A 22,041-nucleotide genomic window follows, 5' to 3' on the forward strand; every position below is an offset into this window, starting at 1 on the left:
AACTGTTTTAGGTGATTTTAGGCGAGTTTCATTTCCATGACAACGATACACTACTTTAATTATAGAATTGTATGGATGCATATATAATTGTATGGATTGCATTTATGGCTTACATTGGAAATTTAATATTATTTATTGTCTCACAAATTTAAATAAATTATTATGATAATTGTGTGCAATTTGATTTCTTATTTTCACAATTTTTAATGCATTAAGTTTAATTAATTAGTGTTTTTCAATAATTTTAATTTGACATTTTCTATAACATTAACATGTAAAGAACTGCAAATTACTCATAACAGCGTCCTTAATCGCCAAATCACTTAAAGCGATTTTATTGTCCCTATCATGACCACGGACTACGCACACAACGAACACCAAAATTTTATTGGTAGCTTCAATATTTTTAAGTGCAACAAACTTGGGACTAAACTTAGTATACCTTGATATAAAGTACATATATACAGGGTATAAACATTCCATAGTATTTCTAGTTTTTAGTAAAAAAATACTTTAGGAATAGGAATCTTTGATATTGCATTCTATGTGTCTTTTAATATTTTTTATTTAAATTGGATATTTAATGTCAGCTCATACTGTTTTCAAATACTAAATTTCCCTTTGAATATCTTTTTATACATCGTTACAAAACTGTAATAAATTAACGTTTTAAAATTATTTCTTTGAGTAAATATATTGTAAATTTTTCGACATCGAAATATGACTATAGTGATAGACCTCTGCAGCTCATGAGTTTTTCTTTTTTGAAGGAATACACTTTGATGTTAGAAATCATTTATTTAAAAAAAAAATTATATCCGTTTTTTATTTTTAATTATGAAAATGATTTTAAGTTATTCATATAGTATGAAAATGTCAACATCATGTGTTCTTTTTTATCTACCTAATAAATACTCTTCTCTGTGTATGAAAAACAAAAACCGCAATGTCTATTGGTGACAATAAATAGAAAGAAAACTGACATTTTTAAAAATGTCTACTACCCAGCATAAATGGGAGATTTTACACTTTACGGTGGTTACATCAGAAGACAAAAATGAAAAAATTTGTGTGTGTGTGTGCTATCGACAAAGCATATATTGTTTGAAACTAACAATAACCTGACGGACACATCATACAGTGTAATTGTTTTCCATCGATACAGAATGACTACATAGCTACTCAGGTAATGTAAATACGAAAAAAAAAAACAATTTATCAATTTTTATTTATAAGTCTTTTAAAAATATCTTATAAATTATTTTGCAACATTTTTTTTTTTAGATTGTTATCTATGACAAAATGAATCTTGAACAATGGCCGAAAATATATCTACTTTTGTTAACTATCAATTTCTTTAAGGAGATATGCAAGATTGGATAAAACTAGAGAATTCAATAAAATTTTACAAATACATTTTTTGATTAGCAAAGTTTCCAGAAATCACAAAAAATTCTTAGGTCATCGGGCTTTTCATTATTATTTAATCGTTCAAAGTTGGCTGCAAAAATGATGAATCATATTATCCTTTTCAATTGGATATTTTCAAAAATTCTAGACAGTTTGACAAAAAACTATTTAAAATATTTACAAAAGCTTGTAGTTTATAAGAATACTATAAAAATATAAGGTTGTCCATGATATAACAACAAAATTTTAATTTAATTATGAGTTCATCCAAGATCCATTATTTGATGAACAGAGACGACTTTAGCTAGAGTATTGGTGATTGAAGAGCGATATCTATATTATTAAATTTATAAACATCACTTGCACACAATATGTTATATATTTTTGTAATTGCATGGTATTGTAAAGCCAAAAATAACTCATTACTTGACTACAAAGCATGTATTTGGTTTATATTTATGTTCCGTGCAAAAACTTTTTTACAATACTGTAGGCTTACAATCAAATTAAATGTTATACCCTATGGTTTTATCTCATTTGGGGGATATTAACACGTTAATTTAACCCTTGTGAAAATAATATTAATCGTTAAGCCGTAAAGAGAGCAATCATTATCAATCTCTACTTTTATACCCAGCGAAGCGGGTGGGTATCACTCTAGTCATTTATAAATTTCTTTATTAATAATGCCATTATGTAAATATTTTCTAAACAGAATTTCTAGTTGAGTATGCTAATTAAGTATGTCAATTTGTTTGTCGTATTATTATTATTTTTTAAATAAAAAGGTATAAATAGTTTTTACATGAGCATTGATATTATTATTAGTTATGTAGGAGTTTTTATATATCCTGTTATAAATCATATGCACAGGATTCGAATTTATTCCTTTTCCGGAAATTTTAATCAACAACAAGTTTTTAAATGTCAAATGTTATTTCTATTTTGTCAAAGTAAGTAATTGATTAAATTGGAAATTTTATTTATAGTTTTATCATGAGATGATAGTTTGTACTTCTTTTCAAACATTGCATTTAATTATAACATTTATCATGGAAATTTTGTGTTCATCTGAAAGTAATATTACCAAACAGTAAAAAAAACTATTAATCTTTAAACAATATCAACTTTTTATTTGAATTTGAATAAAATTATTTTAATGTATTTTGACATTTGACATTAATTTGTTTTTAATAATATACAAATTAAATATTTTATTATTATTTAGTTCATAATTTTGAGCTTTAATAGGTACTTTTTTATTAAAAACATCTAGAAAAAATATCAAACTACATTAAAGTTAGTCCCAAGTTTGTAACGCTTAGATATATTGATGCCAGCAACAAAATTAACCTAATTAGTACATTTTTGTTTGTCTTTCCATCAACAAAATAACTCAAAAACGAAAAGAGATATCGAGCTGAAATTTGTTTTTATCGAGCTGAGGACATAAAAAGTGAGTTTAAAGTTCAAAAATCCATTTGGTCTTGGATCCGTAGGACTCTATTTTAAACCATAAGAGATAGAAAAAAATGTGTCTTATAAAAAAGTGTAAAAAATGTTTCTTATAAAAAATTAAACTATTTTTTGAAACACTTTTTTCGTAATTTTAGTTTCATTTTTCTCAAAAACTACAAAAGATGGTGAGTAGAAAATTTGTATTAATTATAATTTCATAATAAACCCTTTCGATATTTTAAAGAGGGTTAAAGCGATCAACTTTTGGAAGAAAATTTTTTGTTTAAAAATTCTTGGGTGCTTTGAACCATTTTTGTGAATAGGGGGAGGCATCTAGAGGGGGCAGCTGCCCCTATCTACCTCTTTTGGCGACGCCCATGGTTCATTTGTTTCAAATCTCCATAAATCTGTTTTATATCAATACATGGAAGAAATACTTGGACAGACAAGCAAACAAATATATAATTTTAGTATTATGCAGTGATGACTATTTTCAAAGGAATTTGTTGATATTTATGAATGGATTATAACAAACTATTTCCAAGTCTATTTTTAATATATACACAATATTTTTTTTTTTTCAATAATCTTAGTGAGCATATATAACAACAATTTATATAAATGTTTTTACTCCTTAATATTCAACTCAAATCTAATTAGTCAAAATGTTGACATTTAGAGGAAATTACCCAGAAATATATCCTGTCAAATACCCGTATTTCGATCCATCATTTCAAATATACCATATATACATTTTTTTTTTAATAAAAATATGAATGTCTCGAGAATTTCTGATAATACTTAGACATATTTTTAGGTTAAATTGTTCATCATTTTTCTTATATCTTAAACTAGACAGTCCGTCATGTTAAACAGTATAAATTTGAAGTATTCTTGTATCTAATGTAAATATCTACCCTACTTTCTTTGATATCTATATTTATCTCACTTTTTATGGTGAATGATAATAGATATCGTGAATTCCAATTAGCTGTGTTATTACATAATCTTTTAAACGAGAGGTGGGTATATCATTTAGGGAGGTAGGTATATCAAAATACTACAAAACGAATGAAAATAGCATGATTTTCGGTTAATTCTAAAATTACTATGAAAATTTTAAGGTATTTTAGCGGAGTGAGAGAGAACACAATACCTTAGAAGGAAAAAAATAGCTTGATACCCACCCGCTTCACTGAACTTAAAAGTAAAAACCACCGCGAAGGAGGATTGATCACACTTATACACCTTCCATAACACTCGATGGGATTGTTTTACACAGCTAAAATATATGTACAGTTTTTTATTTTTTAAGTGTAAAATACACACTATTCATTGAGTATAGCCGGAAAGATGGCCATGAATTGTTTGACATTTACTATTTTAAATTTTTCACAGAAATCTTTAATTTGTGGTTTAAAATAATGATCATAGATGGAGCAGTAAAATGTCAGAATATAGCTCATGTGTTACTCTGATGTATGAGCTACATAGTTGTACAATTTCATTCAAATTTTTTAGCTATAGTTTTTGCGTGAAAGCGTAACAAACAAACAAACATTCTTACTTTTACATTTATTATATATAGGGATAGGGATAGTATTTAATTGTTCTTATAAAAAGTTCGTTACTCAATACCTTAAATTTTAATTACCAGGGAAAAGCTAGGAATAGTTCAAAATTTTCTAATTATATATTTTGAACTTTATAGAAATAATTTTGCACAATTTTATCCGAGTCCGAGGGGTCAATTGTAAGTGATTATTGTTTTGCTTTCAAAGCATGTTGACACAAAAAAATAGAAAAGTTTCTAGAACATATTTTCAAAAACAAAAAAAGATGTAGTTTAAAAAAAAAGTAATAGTTAATATTATCTTTATGAGGTATGTGAACAATTAATTGTATCAATTGTTTAGGTTAGGTTAGTTTAATCCAAAAATAATATCCACTTCCTTCTACCACGTCAGATTTTCTCATTTAAATTATGACAAAATAATCAGGTATGTTTCATTTGTTGGGATATGAAGTGACAATTTCTAAGGCTACGAGGTTTCCTATCGACTCATTATCTCCTTGAATTCCTTGAATTTTCGATTTTTCAAATGAGATTTGCAAGTAAATATCACGTAAACTTCATTAAGTCATTTCCTTTAAAAGAAACACAAATTATTTCGATGATATCGAATCGAATCAAGACGATCGAATAATCGAGAAAAGTATTTGAGATAACCACCTAATGCAGTCGATTTGGCATCTCAAAACATTAATATCAAAGAGTATAAGATAGAGAAGAAGCAGTCTATAAGAGCTATTGTAAAATCGTATTATACGAGTTTCAGCGCCTCTATCAAGTAAGACTTTCAAACTTAATAGTAAATAGTCACCCTGGCAAGATAATCAAACTTAATAATCGCCCTGAAAAGGAGTATAGGAAACATAAATGTTGATCGCCACAGACTCCAGATGTCACTTACAATTATATTTCTGCATCTCCTCTATCCTATATTTTTTGGTTAAGATATGATAAAAATCTTTGAATAAATAAAAGGATAATAAATGAGAGAGATTAATGCGCATGTCTTAATATACAATATAATATCCTGTCGCGTATTTACAACATAATAATTTCCATTTAGTAATTAAACTGTTCTAACCTGTGATACATGTCTACTTTAAAGTATTCCTAGCAAATAAAACAATATCTAATCATTTTTTAGTACTTTAACACAGAATTAATTAAACAAATACTGGCTATTGAAGCAACTGACTTCCGTCGATTCGGTCATGCGCATTGAATACCATGCTCTGTTATTGCATTTCTCTGTCGGCTGTTTGAATATTGTATTGTCGTTTTGCTAACCTTCTCTGTGAAGAAAAAATGTACATACGTGATATACGTTGGACCATTCGTTGTGTGCGTAGTCATAGTAGAGACAATAAAATCGAAGCCAACGCTTCTAGTGAAAACTTTTGGCGATAAAAGGAGGCTGTTATGACTAATTTGCAATTCTTTACATGTTAATGTCATAGAAATGTCAAATGAAAATTATTGAAAAACACTAATTAATCAAATTTAATGCATTAAAAATTGTGATAAGAAATCAAATTGCACAAATATTATTTTTTAAATGTAAATTATCATAGTTATTTATTTAAATTTGTGAGACAATAATATTAAATTTTCAATGTAAGTCATAAATGCTATCCATACAATTATATATGCATCCATACAATTATATAATTAAAGTAATGTATCGTTATCATGGAAACGTCGCCTATAAAACTCACGCACGGTGCGAGTAAAATATATGATCTAAGATAAAAATATTTATTTCGATTTTCGAGCCGAAAAAAATTATCTTTCTATCATATAGTTAAAAAAAAAAAAAACTACATCTCTGATATTCATCAAAACTAATAATTAATATTTCCAAATAAATGTTCATCATCATCACTAAAAAATTAAATTTAATATACCATGTTGAAATATTGATAAAAAACAAAAACAACACATTACGAGGACTCTTGTTTTTTTTTTTTTTTTTTTAATAAACAACCATTAAAGAGTACCACTACTATGGTTTTAGAAAAAAGTGTGTTTTTGTGTTTGGAGTTTATTATTTCATATGTGCTGTATACAATAATAATAAAAAATGGAATGCTTTAAGCAACTACTTCTATATACTGTCAAAATAATGAATATTCAACTGCATCCGGTGAAATTAAAAGTTCCCTTCTTTCTGACAATAAATTGTGATCCAGTCAAACTTAGTAATATTTTTAAGTAAAACTAATTCTGGTTTTCTGACGTATGAACTTTTGATAAATTCACAATAGGGAATATTCATGAAAAATAAATTTGGTTCAAATTTTTTTTTTTTTTTTTGTAACTTTATTGGCTGTACAATTCAACTAAACCATTATTTATTATTTATTTTTTATATTTTTAATTACTTAAAATTAATTAATAAAAGCACAAATTCAGTGAGAGAAATTCAAATTTCTAAAACAGAACTTCAAATTTTAAAACGGACTTGGCCTCATAGTATGTGGCTTGTCAGATTTGTTGACATACAGTATGGTATTAATTACTAATGTTGTATGGTTTCTCATTGAGTTATATTATTCTTTGGCTTTTTATTAGAAAACTTAATAATAACGTGTGTAAATTCTGTGTTGTAAATTCATTTGTTTAAAGTGTAAATTCTACATTGAACTGTCACCAATTGACAGTTCACATGTTAATACGTTATCAACAGAGAACGCGCCAAAATGACTGCGTTTAAACATCTCAAAATTATTCTCTATTTTAAATATTTTTTTACAATTAATTGCAGCATTTTTAAACAGTATTTATATTTTTTACTATGTTATAACGGTGTAAACAACGAATTAATAATTTACAAAAATTCATGAATATTCCCTTGTATCGAATTCAAATACGGTGTAAAATTATTTTGAATATAATTTCCCTACATGGAAAACACAAATAAAAAGGAAACAAATTTTCAATTTCGATTTGGTCTATAACTTAGCTGGTGTGTATAAATAACATTTCATGGTTGAAAATTGAAAGCGCAGACAAGCTATGAAAAATAATAAAAAAGCATGGAAATAATGCATTACAATAAACAAAGTATTATCCACCAAAGAAAAATTTTTGATTTAACTTGTTTATAAGTGAAACATCTTCAATTTGACGTTCGATTTGTAAACTTAGTTACTGCCTACAGCGGACAAACCAATTTTAAGGAGTATCTAGACCTTGGAAGCATTATCAAAAATTTTAAATTTTCTGAATTCGATTCCTTGTAAATTTTACGATAAATTAATTATTAAAAACAGTCTTTTTTACATGCTACTTAGTATGACGAATGGTAGGTCATAAATGCTGTTTTTGAGTTAATAAGCGCATTTAAAGTAGTTCGGCTGTTTGATCAAGTATGGTGAATGTTCAATTTTTTGCGATAAAAGATAGTTCAAAGTTCCTTGATCACAATAAACACAGTTTTGGACCCTCTTGCGTGGTAAAATTGTGAATTATATCATTTATAAAATTGTGTTCAAATTTTAAAATTTAACTGTACTAACTTGTATATCTTCAATCCAATTAGTACAAAAAGATGAATTGTTAGGTGTTAATGCTTAGTGTCGCAAACAGTAATTCACATATGGTCCATTTGTAAATGGTGCTAACACACAGACCCTTAGAGAAGAATCTTTAAAATATCTCTAGAATCTTTGAACTATTTTATTTTCAGAAAGGCTTGATTGTTTTGATATGTTGTTTAAATTCTAAACATTTGATCTTAATTTTATATTGAAATAAATTATTTATTTCAAAAGTAGGCATATTTAATATAGGAACGAAAATTTACGTGTCAAAGGACTTCATTAACGATGTACGATCAGACTTATACCAATTTCAGGTCTATCTTTACAAAATGTATATGAAATATATCAAGGTATACTAAGTTTAGTCCCAAGTTTGTAACGCTTAAAAATATTGATACTATGAACAAAATTTTGGTATAGGTGTTTAAAAAATCACCTAGTTAGTCCATTTCCGGTTGCCTGCCTGTCTGTCTGTCTGCCTATCATCACGATTACTTAAAAACGAAAAAATATATCACGCTAAAATTTTTATATCAGTTATATATGTGTGTAATGTGACAGAATAATCAACACTGTCTATACATGGTATTTCAACAATTAACTCAATCAATTGTTTGTTTTCACTTGTATTTTTTGTTTTTTTTTTAATTATATTTCCAATTTTGTTTATTACTAGACGGAATTGGACGAAAAATAAGAATAAAATTTCTCGATATCTGATTTAGTTTTCGAATTATCGAAGATTGAAATATCGATTTAATTATTCGGTCTTCGGCATTTCGAAAATAAATTACTACAATAGTTTTTTTTTCTATTGAATTTCCGGGAAAAACAATACTTAATGATTCGAAAGTTGGCTCTGATTGAATACAAATTATTTTCATCATATTTTCCATTAAAATTTTTTTTTTAAAACATGCATATATGTTTTTAGCGAGTGTCAAATGTCTTCTACACAAAAATAATTCAAAGTTTGAAACATATTTGTAAAATCGAAAATTCAAGGACTTCACCTGATTAGCTTGTGATAACCCATGCGGGAAAGCGGCTAAGTATCATTACTACTTACCCCATTAATGAGTCAAATTTACCGATTTTAAAAGGAGTGTTATAAGTTTGACCGCTATGTGTGTGTGTCTGTCTGTGGCATCGTAGCGCCTAAACGGATGAACTGATTTTAATATTTTTGGATTCATTTGAAAGGAAATTTAACGGAGAGTCTTCTTAGGTATGTTTCAAGTGCGAGCTAATGGTTACACACTGGACAAAACAAAAAAATTTGCGATAATCATCAAAATCAATTCAGTTTGGAAGTATGACATATAATTTTAACATATAAATAATTACTATGGAAAAGAATGGTCAAATAAACCTGGCTCTATTCATTTCGAAAAGTGAAATGGTAAAATAATTAGATAATTCAAAACAATAATTCCAAAGAAGGAAGTCAACTCAAATATTTCAATTTCATTTAAAATATTTCCAAAAATTTATCCCAAAAAATGATATCCCTCTAAATATCCTTTTCATCTCATCTGATGTCTTTGACCATCACTTTGATATTGATTTAAGAAGGAGTGTTATAAGTTTAAAGTGTTTATCTGTGCGTCTATGTGTTTCTCAGTGGCATCGTTGCCCCTAAACGGTCGAACCGACATGATTGAGAACATTCTATAGCTAAGTTTCCAAAAATCGGTTTATAAGGATTAAATCGAATTTGTTGGGAGTTTTTTGGAAGAAAATCTGACGTAGTAAAATGTGTTGAAAAAAAAATTTTCTTTTATCGGATCTATTGGTTTTCAACGAGTTTCCAACTACTACATTGGATAGATAAAAAGTGAACATTACACATCATAACCAGAAGACATATCACGGGTAACGTAGGCCATTATAAAAATGCAAAAAACAAAAAACAAATTGGCTGTTGTTTTTATAAACTCAGTTTTTCCCCAGATTTCAAAAACTAATGTTTAAAAACACAATATATATTGATTTTATAGTATATGTTAATTCTAGAAAAACTTTTCATAAACAATATTCATTTTTCCATGTAAATAGAGCTGTTGGAAAACAAAAGTATAGTAAAAAAATAAAGCAAAACAACTGAAAAAAATCACTACTGAACAAAAAAAAAACAACATCGCCTCTGTTTTAAACAACTGCATTATATATCATTATAAAAGTATTATTAAAACCAAAAAAACATTTAAAAAAAGACGATTATAGAACATAAGCATTTTACAAAAAAAAAAAAAAAAAAAAAAAATATATATATATTTTATAATGTCTTTTTCTAGTCATATTGTACGGATGATTTTTAAATATTCATGTAGGGTTGGCAACCATGTTGATATGTGTCTGGAACACTGGTCTGACATCTGACGATAAAAATTCGCGCTAAAACCAGACAAGTTTTTATACTTTTTTTTTTATTTGTAATAAATGGACATACATATAGGAAATTTATCTAAAAATAATCACTAACACAGTTTAATTGTTTAAATTCTCTTCATTATTTTGAATGTGAATGAACTGTTTATAATTATTTAGTTTTCATAGGGTTGACACTTTTGAAAAATTACAAACCGGAGAGTAGGAAAATCTCCTACAATTTAGATTTTCCCGGTGTATCTTTTAAAGACAAAGTTAAATGCAAAGAAAAATTAAAGTTGTATCCTCTTAGCGTATTAAAATATGAATACATACTTAAATAATAAAAACATGAGTCAGTCAGTATACTCTACGCATGTATCTATACTTAACCACACAAGTGTTACCGAGAAATTTTAAACAAACAAATGTATACCGACTTAAAAAAACCGGAAATTTAATTTAAAAAAGTTTTCATTTTCATTTTCATCCGCATATTTCATTAATCGTCCCGAGAACGGAGAAAAGTTTGAGTTTCCAGTCTCAAATCGGAGAGGTGACAAATGTCTTACCAATAATTGTCTGTTTTGATATTTAAGAGTTTAGGATCTAAGCTCTCGAAAACTATATTTGTCCATGTCGCAAAAAAATTCCCAAACTTCAGTCTTTTTCAATAATTACATGCACCGTACTATACGCCTCGACAAAGCCTCTTTAAGATATGAAAAAAAATTTAAAGGTAACTGCAATTACGAAAGAGTGATCTTATCGTTAAATGATATCATCGATGAAATTACAAAGGAGAGATGCGGAAAGATTGAGGCGATTCGGTTCATACTGGAAGCTAGAGATCGAAGATTGGTAGCAGTAGGACATAGAGACATTTAAATCTTGGGAAAAACTAGCCTATTACAGGAAACTTTGGTGTTGAAATGAATTTTTAAAGCTGAAAGGAATGCGAGGAATGTGACAGGAAGAAGAAAGGATAGAACACTACTGCGTCAAAACTCGATATTGGTGATTATCGGCGATCCAAATTCTTGGAACACATAGGCAAAATTGAGAAGAATTTGAGCTTTAAAATAGTTGGCAGGGCTTCAGGGGCGAATTTTTAAAAGTAGGTCTCCGAATGTTCGTCTCTGAGTGAGTCCCAGTACTTATTTTTGGTTATTGACTTCAAAAAGAACAGAAGAAGCGTTATGAAATCACCCCGTATACATATTATAGAAAAAAATTTACATACACACAAAAATTGTATTCATATAAACTCACTCGAAACACAAATGTATGTTTATACATATAATAGTGCCGACAAATCCATAAAAAACCAAATCTTATCCGTTAATACGCGTAAGTGGTAAGATTTAGCACGATTTACGATATACATTAGTTTGTTTAAAAATAATTCATTATGATTTTTCGAATATTTGAATGAGGTAATAATAATATTAATGACATGTTTACTATAAAATAGGTAATAAAACAAACCCAACACATCAGTTCAAATAGTGAGTGCAATAATGTCTTATTTTTTACCCGACTACATCCGAAACAAAACAGGGTAGAGTCAATTTATTACTTTTTATACCATGTATTTATAAAATAGATCAAGATATACTAAGATTAGTCACAAGTTTGCAACGCTTAAGAAGATAAGAAAGGATTGGATAATACTAGGGATTTCAATAAAATACATTTTTTGATTAACAAAGTTTCCAAAAATCACAAAAAATTCCTAGGTCACCGGGCTTCTTTTTATTAATTTATCGTTCAAAGTTGGCTGAAAAAATGATAAATCATATAGGTTATCTTTTTCAATTAGATATTTCTATATCAACGAATCTAGAGAGTGTGGTAAAAAACTATCTAAAATATTTAGACAATCTTGTAGTTTATAATAATACCATAAAAATATAAGGTTTTCGATGATATTAAAACAAAATTTTAATTGAAGAGCGATATCTATATTATCAAATTTTTAAGCATCACTTGCACACAATATATTATATATTTTTGTAGTTGCGTGGTATTGTAAAGCCAAAATTAACTCATTATTTAACTACAAAGCATATATTTGGTCTATATGTATGTACCGTGCAATAAACCAAAACTTTTTTACAATACTGTAAGTTTACAATCACCTTAAAAGAACAAAATAAATTAAAAATTTTAAAACTGACTTCACCAAAAATGAAGTCTTTCCATAGTCGGGTTTTACTTCATAACTTAATTTATTAATGTTGTTTAGTGTTTAGTTTTTTTTTTTAGAACTATTAAAACAAACATAGAGGAAATGTGTTCTTAATGTATGTTAATTCATTGCATACATAAATGACATGCATGCATGTATAGACAGTCGCTATGACACACTGTCATGCCATTTATGTACAACTGTTAAGTATCTCTATACAGAATGTTCGATTTACATCTTGGCATATAAATATCACGAGTTTGAGAGAGTACATGCGTTAAGCAATGTATCTAAATGAGAGGTATTATATACATGTGTTGAAGCTTTGATATCAGTTGAGATAGTTGTAAGACGCTTAGAGAGTGGGAGTTTCTTAGTTGAATAGATGAACTACAACAAATTAGCCACGATACAAGTGACAATGGCAATTTCATATTCTAACACTTATAATACCTCTTACTTAGATGCATTGCTAAGGCATGTACTCTGTCATACTCGTGATAATTATATGCCTAGATGTAAATCGAACATTCTGTATATTATAAATGTGGAAGTAAGGATGTTTGTTTGTTTGTTTGTGTGTTTGTTATACTTTCACGCAAAAACTATTGAATGGATTTGAATAAAACTAAACAATAATCTAGTGCATACATCAGAATAACACATGAGCTATAATTTATAAAGATATATTTAAAAAAAATTAATTGTTGAAATACCATGTATAGACAGTGTTGATTACGCAATCGTTTGAATTTTTAGGTCATGTTAGAAAAGAAAGATAGCCACTCTTACTATAATACATACTTTAAAACTTGCGCCCTCACGGGTAAACAGTGACGCTTACGAAAAATGTTTCAAACAAAAGATGTTTATTTTGTTATAAGGAACATTTCATATATTTAAATTTTTGATTTATCTCTAACGGTTTACAAGATGAGTCCTACGGATCCGAGACCCAATTGATCTAGGTTGCTCATTTACGAACTCAACCTCACTTCTTACGTCCTGAGCACGCTATAAAAATTTCAGCTGGATCTCTCTTTTGCGTTATCGTGGTAACAGACGGGCAGACAGACATACAACCGGAAATGGACGAATTATTTGATGTTATAAACACCCATATCAAAATTTTGTTCGTAGCATCAATATTTTTAAGCGTTGCAAACTTGGGGCTAAACTTAACATACTATGATATATTTCATATATACAGATTATAACAAATTATATTTATTGTTTTGACATTTTTAAGACAGGGTGAATGAGAACAATTTATGGACATCTATCCTGAAAAACGCGGGCGTAGCCCCAGGTAAGAGCTAGTATTGAAATAGAACATCACGATAACAATACATAAACTTAAAGAATTGATGATTTAAATACCATGTATATACTGTTAATTGAATACTATAAGTTGGATTTCAATCATTTCCAATTTCTGATTTTCCTTTTTGTTTATTAATCAAAAAATTTTTTGAAAAACAAATCACTAACCCAATATTATTATTTTATGAATAATTTTAAGCTATCGAGGTTTTACTGCATTTAAATATATCTGAAAAGCAATATTTAATTTGTAATGAAAGAGTCCATTAGAAAATTAATTCCTAGGACAAAATTTGTTATTTGATGTTGCTAATGGGCAGCTTATAAACATGAATTATTAATGATTATGAATTTTTTATCTAAAAAATAGTGATATACGAATTTAGAATGCAAGTGATTATATTTAATGCGTTTTACGTTGAACTTAAAAGCTTAGTCGTAAACAAATATATTTTCTACAGAATATAATATAATCTTTAGGGGAATCATCGGTATTAAAATATGTAATGAAGTCTTACCTTGTTTTCAAAAAATCAAAAATGATGAAAACATAGATAAAAGATCAGGTACTCACCTAAAACAGAACAAAAGATAAAAATTAGTAAGTGAACATTGTCTGCACAATTTAAATACAATTTTACTGAGGCAAATCTTGAAAAACCCAAGTACGTTTTTAAAGTACTCGGTTTAATTCAAGTAGTTCGATCTTTAAATTCTGTTGTAAGAAAAATTTATATTTAGCCAAACTATCAATTCGAATCAATTAAATGGTAATATCAGGCTCTAAAACACACTTGGGAGTCCCCAAAGTTGGCCTCGGTAAAACAACTCAAGTATAAATAATGAAATTAAAGCCATAATTTTCTTGTATATTTTAACAAATTTTGATTAAATTTGCTTGTCGTCACTTAGTAAGTCTTGTACATCTCCTTGTCTCAGTGCACCTAAACAATTTTCTAATATAAGGATGAATTTATGTTAACTTCGAGTTGAGATATAGTTATTGAAATAAATACCACGATACTCGAAATACAATTTAAAAAAACATACAACAGACTTACATTTCGCCAAATATCGATATTTCGATTGCAACGCAATCATCGTCAGTAGCTAAATTTATTCATATAATATATAACACAAACATTTTTCACAAATAAAAATACTATTTTTTCTTCAAATTTGTGATAATTTTAGTAATTTTATTTTTGTAAATCGTTACTGTAATTATTGGTAATGTTTTTCATATTTATTTTTAATTTTGTTAAAAATATTTGTAATGTGTTATACGAATAAATTTAGCTACTGACGTAGCCTTGTTTTCACTTGTTTTAATTGTATTTTTTAAATAAATTTTCTTAATATGTATAAAATTTTATTTCGAGTATCGTGGTATTTATTTCAATAACAATTTCATATGAAACTGTAATAGTACATAAAACTGTAAGAGAGTTCTAATGACTCACTGCAAAATTTATGTCAGATTATTCCGCCAAAATGACGTCGACTTATGTAACCCCTCGAGTTTTGCGGATATAATAAGCCTTTCATGGCACATCCGAGATGTAAGTCACGTGAATCGTATTACATAAGATATTGTAAAGAAAAAAAAAAGAAACATATACAATTTTTACACGGCATACAAGACATCTTATAAATATTCATACACAATATAATATTTACATGTTGTTATTCCGTGTTATATTCACTTATTGGAACGCAACAATACGACAAAAAAAATTAACGTAAGCATAAAAGAAAGTATTTGAAGTTTGTTTCACTTTAAATACTTCAATATTTTTGAAAAATTACTTGTAAGATATTTTTGGTAGTACCAATTATATGTTATTTATCTTTTTTTAGATGTAAAAAAAAAGTGCTGAAAATTGTTCGTGATAAACATTGAGGTTATATTTGTAATTATTGATTGTGAAATGGGGAAGGAGTTGATGTATTTTCACCTTAATTTAATTTTTATACCCTATATCTCTATATATTATAAATGCGAAAGTAAGCATATTTGTTTGTTTGTTTGTTTGTTTATTACGCTTTCACGCTTTCAGCTTATCATATGTAGGTTTAACGAAAAATATACTCACGGTCCACAAATGTACTGCTTAGGAAAAAATACGCTAGACAAATAATTAGAACGCAAAAATATCATAAATGAAAGTTTATCTTTATAAACGGCATTAAAACGGAGAATTCTCAAGTTTACATACGTTAATTAAAATACAATTAAGCAAAATATTTGTACATAAAATAATGAACAGGACTGTACCCAAACACTAATTTAATTACCCTACAAAAAAAAAAGAAAGAACAAACTTAAACGTCTTTTAAAATATTCATTAGAAAATCGAGCGAAAATAAAACGTTAAAAAGACATAAGAGTAAGTAACGTTCAAATAAAGTTCATTTAACTTCAACATTTAGCACCATTTCTCCAACTTTTTCACCTCCTGTAGTATATACAGTGGAAAACGATTACAGCGATATTGAAGAGATAGTATAATTATGATCGTTATTATGGTTCTCCCAAAAAAACCAAAATCCGCTCTTCATAAACACATTCGCCAATTACATAAAAAACAAATTCAAGTACTGACGGGGAGGCAGCAGCTTTGACCTGCCTTCACTTTGGTACGCCTATGTACGTGAAGTTTCAGAGATGTTGATAGCAGAAATTGGTTCCAGTTTTTAACCAGGAGGAAAATAGTTTCTGGCCTAAAAGTATTTTAAATTAAACAGCATTTTTAACGTAGCCGACTAAATCAATAACAAATGCAGATCAAGGAAAGGTGCAGCTTATGTAGCTTCTTCAGGATTCAGTGTTATCGATTGAAGAAATTGGTATGGGATTTCATCCCTCATATAAGATTTAAGATAAATCAGAAATAATTCTTCCAATCTTCAAAGGAGTCCGATTTTTGCATTTTTTGGATCAAAATAGCTCTAAAAAGAATTTAAATAAAAAATACTTTATAAGAACAAGCTTTCATTGTACTAAAAATTAGAAAATAATTTTATCTATGAGTCACTCATACATGATTATTTGTAAAAGCTTGAGGTGCTCAATATGTTTGTATGTAACTATGTTTTTTTGAGGTGGAATCTTGGAAGTGAATTTTATATTGAGCCTCATTACCTCCAGCTTCGATCGCGCGCGCTAGAAATTTTTATGTGAGACCTATTGGGTCCTCTGTGGGTTGCCCTATAGGGTCCGCACATAGGGATGTCACGCATAGACCTTTCTGGCCCTGATTGGGCAATCCCACTTGTGGCCCAATGGGGAAATTCAAAAAAGGTCCCATTAAGGCATTTCCAATTGTGCCCCAATGGGGAAATCCAAAAAAGGTCCCATTAAGACAATACCACTTGTGCCCCAATAGGGAAATCCAAAAAAGGTCCCATTAAGGCAATACCACTTGTGCCCCAATAGGGAAATCCAAAAAAGGTCCCATTAAAGTAATCTTTCTTGAGCCCCCATAGAGAAATCAAAAGAAGATCCCATTAAGGTAATCTTTCTTGTGTCCATATGGAAAAATCCAACAAAGGTCCCATGAAGACATAATCCTACTTGTATTTCTTAAAAAAATCACAAAAAGATCTCATTAAGGCATCCCAATTTCAGTCTTAATAGGAATAGTCCAAAGTGGCTCCATAAAGAGCATTTTAAAGTAGATCCTACTAAAAAAATTAATTATCATAAAAAAATTGACAGGACTAAATTTTTTTCTGCTATTATTAAACTTAATATCATAATAATAATAATAATAATAACATAACCAGTAGAATCTTTTAATATAGTAAAATCATTTAAAAGAATATTTTTATTTATCAGTTGAGACATGCGTTTTATCTAAAAAACATTATATTGCTTGATATAAATTATATGTAGGTAATAAAGTTAATAATAATTATATCAATTAAATCGGATTCACTTACGACTTGCTTACGATAAGTAGGACTAGATTCAAGTTGGTTATTAAAATCAACAAAAGTATCGTTATCATCGATGGGAAAATCAAATTTTTTGCTTTTTTCACCAGTATTTTGATTTTCATCAACACCGTCGCCAAAACATTTCTTTTTTAAGATGTTTTTTATCTCCTTCATGTCATTAGCTAGTTGATTAAACTCAGCAGTAATTTGAACAACAGTAGAGTTCAATTGGCTAATTTGTTTACTTATACTCGTAAAACATGTAATAACATCCATATTTTTTATTGAATCTGTAAAAAAAAAAAAAGTTATAGGATGTATGTTTCACAATTCGTTAAGTTTAATTTTGTCGATTTTGTTTTATTTTTTTTTCATTATAATATTCAAATTTTACCTTTACAAGTTACAGACGTCTTCTTTATCGAATTTTTAAACTTATCAATTTTACAACTTCGTGTAGGTGACTTAGTTGTAAGAGATTGCTTCGAATTTGAGTCATCGTGCAGACTGCTATTAAAACTACTGTTACTGCTGTTCTTCGCAGAATTATGTAACTTCAACTTCTTATTGTTGAATTTATTTCGCGGTGACACTCTTTTCCGCTTCAGCAATTTTGATCGACTGGTTGAAGGTGAAGAGTCACTAGTTTCGTGTGATAAATCCTGGGTTGATTGTCGAAAAACGTCATTATTATCATCACTATCCAGGTCAAATGATCCATCATTTTTTTTCCCCTTTCTTTTATCATTTAATTGCAATGAAGAATTTTTTCTCCCTGAGGACTCTACAGAAAAAATTAGAATATTCATTGTCTGTATTATTAATTTAATTATTTTAATATTTAAAACTTAACCTGTATCATCAAATTCTACTTCAAAGGTGTTCAATTCTTTTTGTAAATTTTCGATATTATTTTTATTTGACTTCATTTTTAATAATTTAAGATCTTTCGAGGCCTGTAGTTTAGCGGAATCTTCTTGTTTAATATTTTCAAACGTTCTTCAGCTTCTTCATATGAATCTGTAAAATAAATATACCATAATAATAAATTTTCTGAATAATACACAGTAATAAATATTTAGACATACTTGCTCTTCCGCGTATTTCAACATTATAATCAGGCCATTTAGAGGAAGGCTTAGCACAATTTTTAACTATCGCTTGAAGCTTGCTGTAATTCGACTGATCAAATGGACCAGGCATAAATTTACAACGACAACTGTTATTCTTGTCAAGGAAAATCCAATTAGCCGGGGCAATATCGATCTCTTCAACTTTTCCGTCTTCTTTGGTTTTGGAAAATAATACCAAGTAAAATCGCGATAGTTTCCTAGAAATAAATAATCAAATTATTATCTGTAGATCAACAGTAAGAAAAGTTAATTATTTTTGACATGTGCCTATTTAATGGTTAAACAGAAAAGAAAAAATTTGTATATCAAGCAGCATATTAGTTATGAAAATAATTTGTATGAAATTTATACAAAATTAATTTCATAATCGTATATATTTAAAATAGAAGTCGTGACACTTGAAATAAAATTTCATTGAGCTAGACCAACATCTAACAATTTTTAGAAAAATACTTTTATAAAAAAATTTTTTTTAAGAAAATTATTGCAAGAAAAAATTTTAAAATACCTTGATGGGATTTTAAAAAATATTTTTTATAAGAATTTACTTTTTGAAAATTTGTGTCTGCTTTTGTTAAGTCGCGTATCTTAAAATACAAATAATCTATAAATATTATCCAAGTATGAAAATACAAAATATTTTTAATTTATATTTTTCAAAAAATAAAAACTATCATTGTTCGTTAAAATTCTATTGTTTATACACAGAAAAACTGCCTGAAATACTCTAACAACTAATGTTTCAATTTATTCTATGCTTATTACTTTTCGAATACTTACTTGTCTTCAGTCATTTTCAATCACTAATGCTGGAATCACCTTTAAAAAATTAAATTATTTTTTTTGAGAATTTAATTTAATATCAAAGATTCTTAGTATTAAATTTATTTTAACAGTATAAGTATATTATGAAATAAAAATAATTTAAACTAACAACCACAAGTAACCTGCTTTAACTTGCACTCGCGTAACGTTTGCCTTCCGTACTTAACTTCAAACTATCGTCTTTTGTTTGGTATGAATAGTGAATACCACCATCCATCGATATACTAATGCGTAATACTTAGTTTCTTCACAGTACACATATATACACATATACAGGGTTAATCTATATAACTGGTCCATGGAGGCGGAGTTTACATACATAAGGGCTTACCCTTATACAAAAATTTTTAAATAGTAGGATATTTTTGAATCATTCAAAATTGTAATTGACCATTTAGAAACCTTTATTGATTCGTTTTAACATGAAATATTTATTGTTTTATTGCTTAATTGCTTTACAATGAGACAGATAATATATTTGAAAATAGATATTTTTTATTATTTACAAAAATCTCCTACTATTGGATATTTGTATATCCAATGAAAATATTAAATTAAATTAAGGGGGTCAACTTAAAATACTCAATGTACTCTATATGTTAACTGACCCTGTATACAAGACACAAAGGATCATATAAACAACTGTGTGCTATACTGTGGAGCGTCACTAATTTAGATTTAAATAAACTATAAATATATTGTCGTATCCCAGGAGTTGTTCCAGGAAACGGTTGAACCTTTTAATTAATTTTACTTGGTATTACCAAGGGCAGGACTTGCTGTCACCAGGTTGATCCTTGTACGTAGATCCCAAAACGGACGGTTACTTCCAATCACAAGTAAATTATTATAATTTACTAAAGTCAAAAATTTATTGTTGACTTATTCAGAATTCAGTTTATTACTTAAATCAATTTTTATATTGATTTTAATGTTACATGAAACTTCCTTCCTTTTTGCAATTTAACACTTGTTGACTTTTTTGTATTGTAATTAAAAATATACCGGAGACTGTATTTAATTAATTATTTATTTATTAAATAATATTACAATTTGAATAAAAATACTAATCTGATTTACATTGGATTTTGTTTCTCAATTTATATAATTATTATTGCTTATTCAGCAATATGTCGCCATGATCTATTGATCATGCTCTGTAAGAAATAATTTGGGAAATATAGGATAATTCAGGATACTACAATATATACTTCTTCGTATATTTTAGATGGAAACAAATGAGCAATCAGTGTCTCAGACATCTGATTTTTTTTGCATATATTGATAAAAAATTATATAACCTAAAACATTATTGAAAATGAAAAGAAGTTAGGAGTAAGTCTGAAAAGCCTTATTCCTTGAAATAGGCAATGTATCTTTAGTTGTATAGATGGAAGATCTGAAATCAAAATTATAATCATAAACAAGTGAAAACAAACAATTGACTGAGTTAATTGTTGAAATACCATGTATAGACAGTGTTGATTACACTGTCACATTACACACACATACATGTCACACATATATATATATATATAACTGATATACCCATATAATACTATACAATTTGCGCATAATTTGCGCTCTCACGGGTAAAAAGTGACGTTAACGAAAAAATGTTTCAATCAAAAGTTGTTTATTTTTTTATAAGGAACATTTTTTACATTTAAACTTTTGTTCTATCTCTAACGTTTTACAAGATGAACCAAGACCCAATTGACCTATGTTGCTCATTTACGAACTTGACCTCACTTTTTATGGCCTCAGCACGCTATAAATATTTCATCTAGATATCCCTTTTCGTTTTTGAGTAATCGTGATGACAGATGGACAGACAGACGACAGACGACAGACGACAGACAGACAGACAACCGCAAATGGACTAATTAGGTGATTTTGTGAACACCTATACTAAAATTTGGTACATAGCATCAGTATTTTTAAGCGTTACAAACTTGGGACTAAACTTAGTGTACCTTTGTATATTTCTTATACATGGTATAAAAATCAAATTTTTCTGATAAATCTTAAAAGTAACTTTGAATACACATATAACTTTTTTACACCTGTAACCACCGATATGGTTAAAATAAAAGTTTCTCCCAAATAAGTAAGGTAACGCTAGATTTCTTGTCATACGAAAAGATGGATATTGAATTGTAAATTGAGGGTTAAATACAGTGGTTTTTATTATGTGCCGATATTAAATTTGTTTATTGGTTTATGTTCAGCAATAAGATAAATTAATAACTAATAATTATAAGAAACTAGCTG

General features: G+C 28.0%; 1 protein-coding gene across 2 annotated transcripts; it reads right to left on the reverse strand.

Annotated features, from left to right (window-relative positions):
* Window positions 1-10,315: 10,315 nt before the first annotated feature.
* On the reverse strand, window positions 10,316-19,938 carry LOC123297045. Of its 2 annotated transcripts, XM_044878792.1 has the most exons (8): window positions 19,877-19,938; window positions 19,723-19,761; window positions 18,898-19,139; window positions 18,663-18,829; window positions 18,204-18,593; window positions 17,813-18,099; window positions 14,386-14,441; window positions 10,316-10,380 (listed from the first exon to the last, which is right to left on the reverse strand). In XM_044878792.1, exons 4-7 carry the CDS (start codon window positions 18,736-18,738, stop codon window positions 14,430-14,432), a joined length of 765 nt encoding a protein of 254 aa, XP_044734727.1. In that variant the 5' UTR covers window positions 18,739-18,829; window positions 18,898-19,139; window positions 19,723-19,761; window positions 19,877-19,938; the 3' UTR covers window positions 10,316-10,380; window positions 14,386-14,429. The 2 variants fall into 2 exon arrangements, with proteins under 2 accessions (XP_044734727.1, XP_044734728.1); XM_044878793.1 differs by having other exon boundaries at window positions 19,723-19,886.
* Between the last annotated feature and the right edge of the window lie 2,103 nt (window positions 19,939-22,041).

This window comes from Chrysoperla carnea, chromosome 1, assembly GCF_905475395.1.
Source record: "Chrysoperla carnea chromosome 1, inChrCarn1.1, whole genome shotgun sequence".
Taxonomy (NCBI): Eukaryota; Metazoa; Arthropoda; class Insecta; order Neuroptera; family Chrysopidae; genus Chrysoperla; species Chrysoperla carnea.

Excerpts from the sequence above, each read along its gene's own strand:
- LOC123297045 (XM_044878792.1), bottom strand. The coding sequence starts at position 18,738 with ATGAAGTCAAATAAAAATAATATCGAAAATTTACAAAAAGAATTGAAC. Across the intron at positions 18,594-18,662 it reads AGTAGAATTTGATGATACAG|AGTCCTCAGGGAGAAAAAAT; the intron begins GTTAAGTTTTAA and ends TTTTTTCTGTAG. Across the intron at positions 18,100-18,203 it reads GACGTCTGTAACTTGTAAAG|ATTCAATAAAAAATATGGAT; the intron begins GTAAAATTTGAA and ends TTTTTTTTACAG.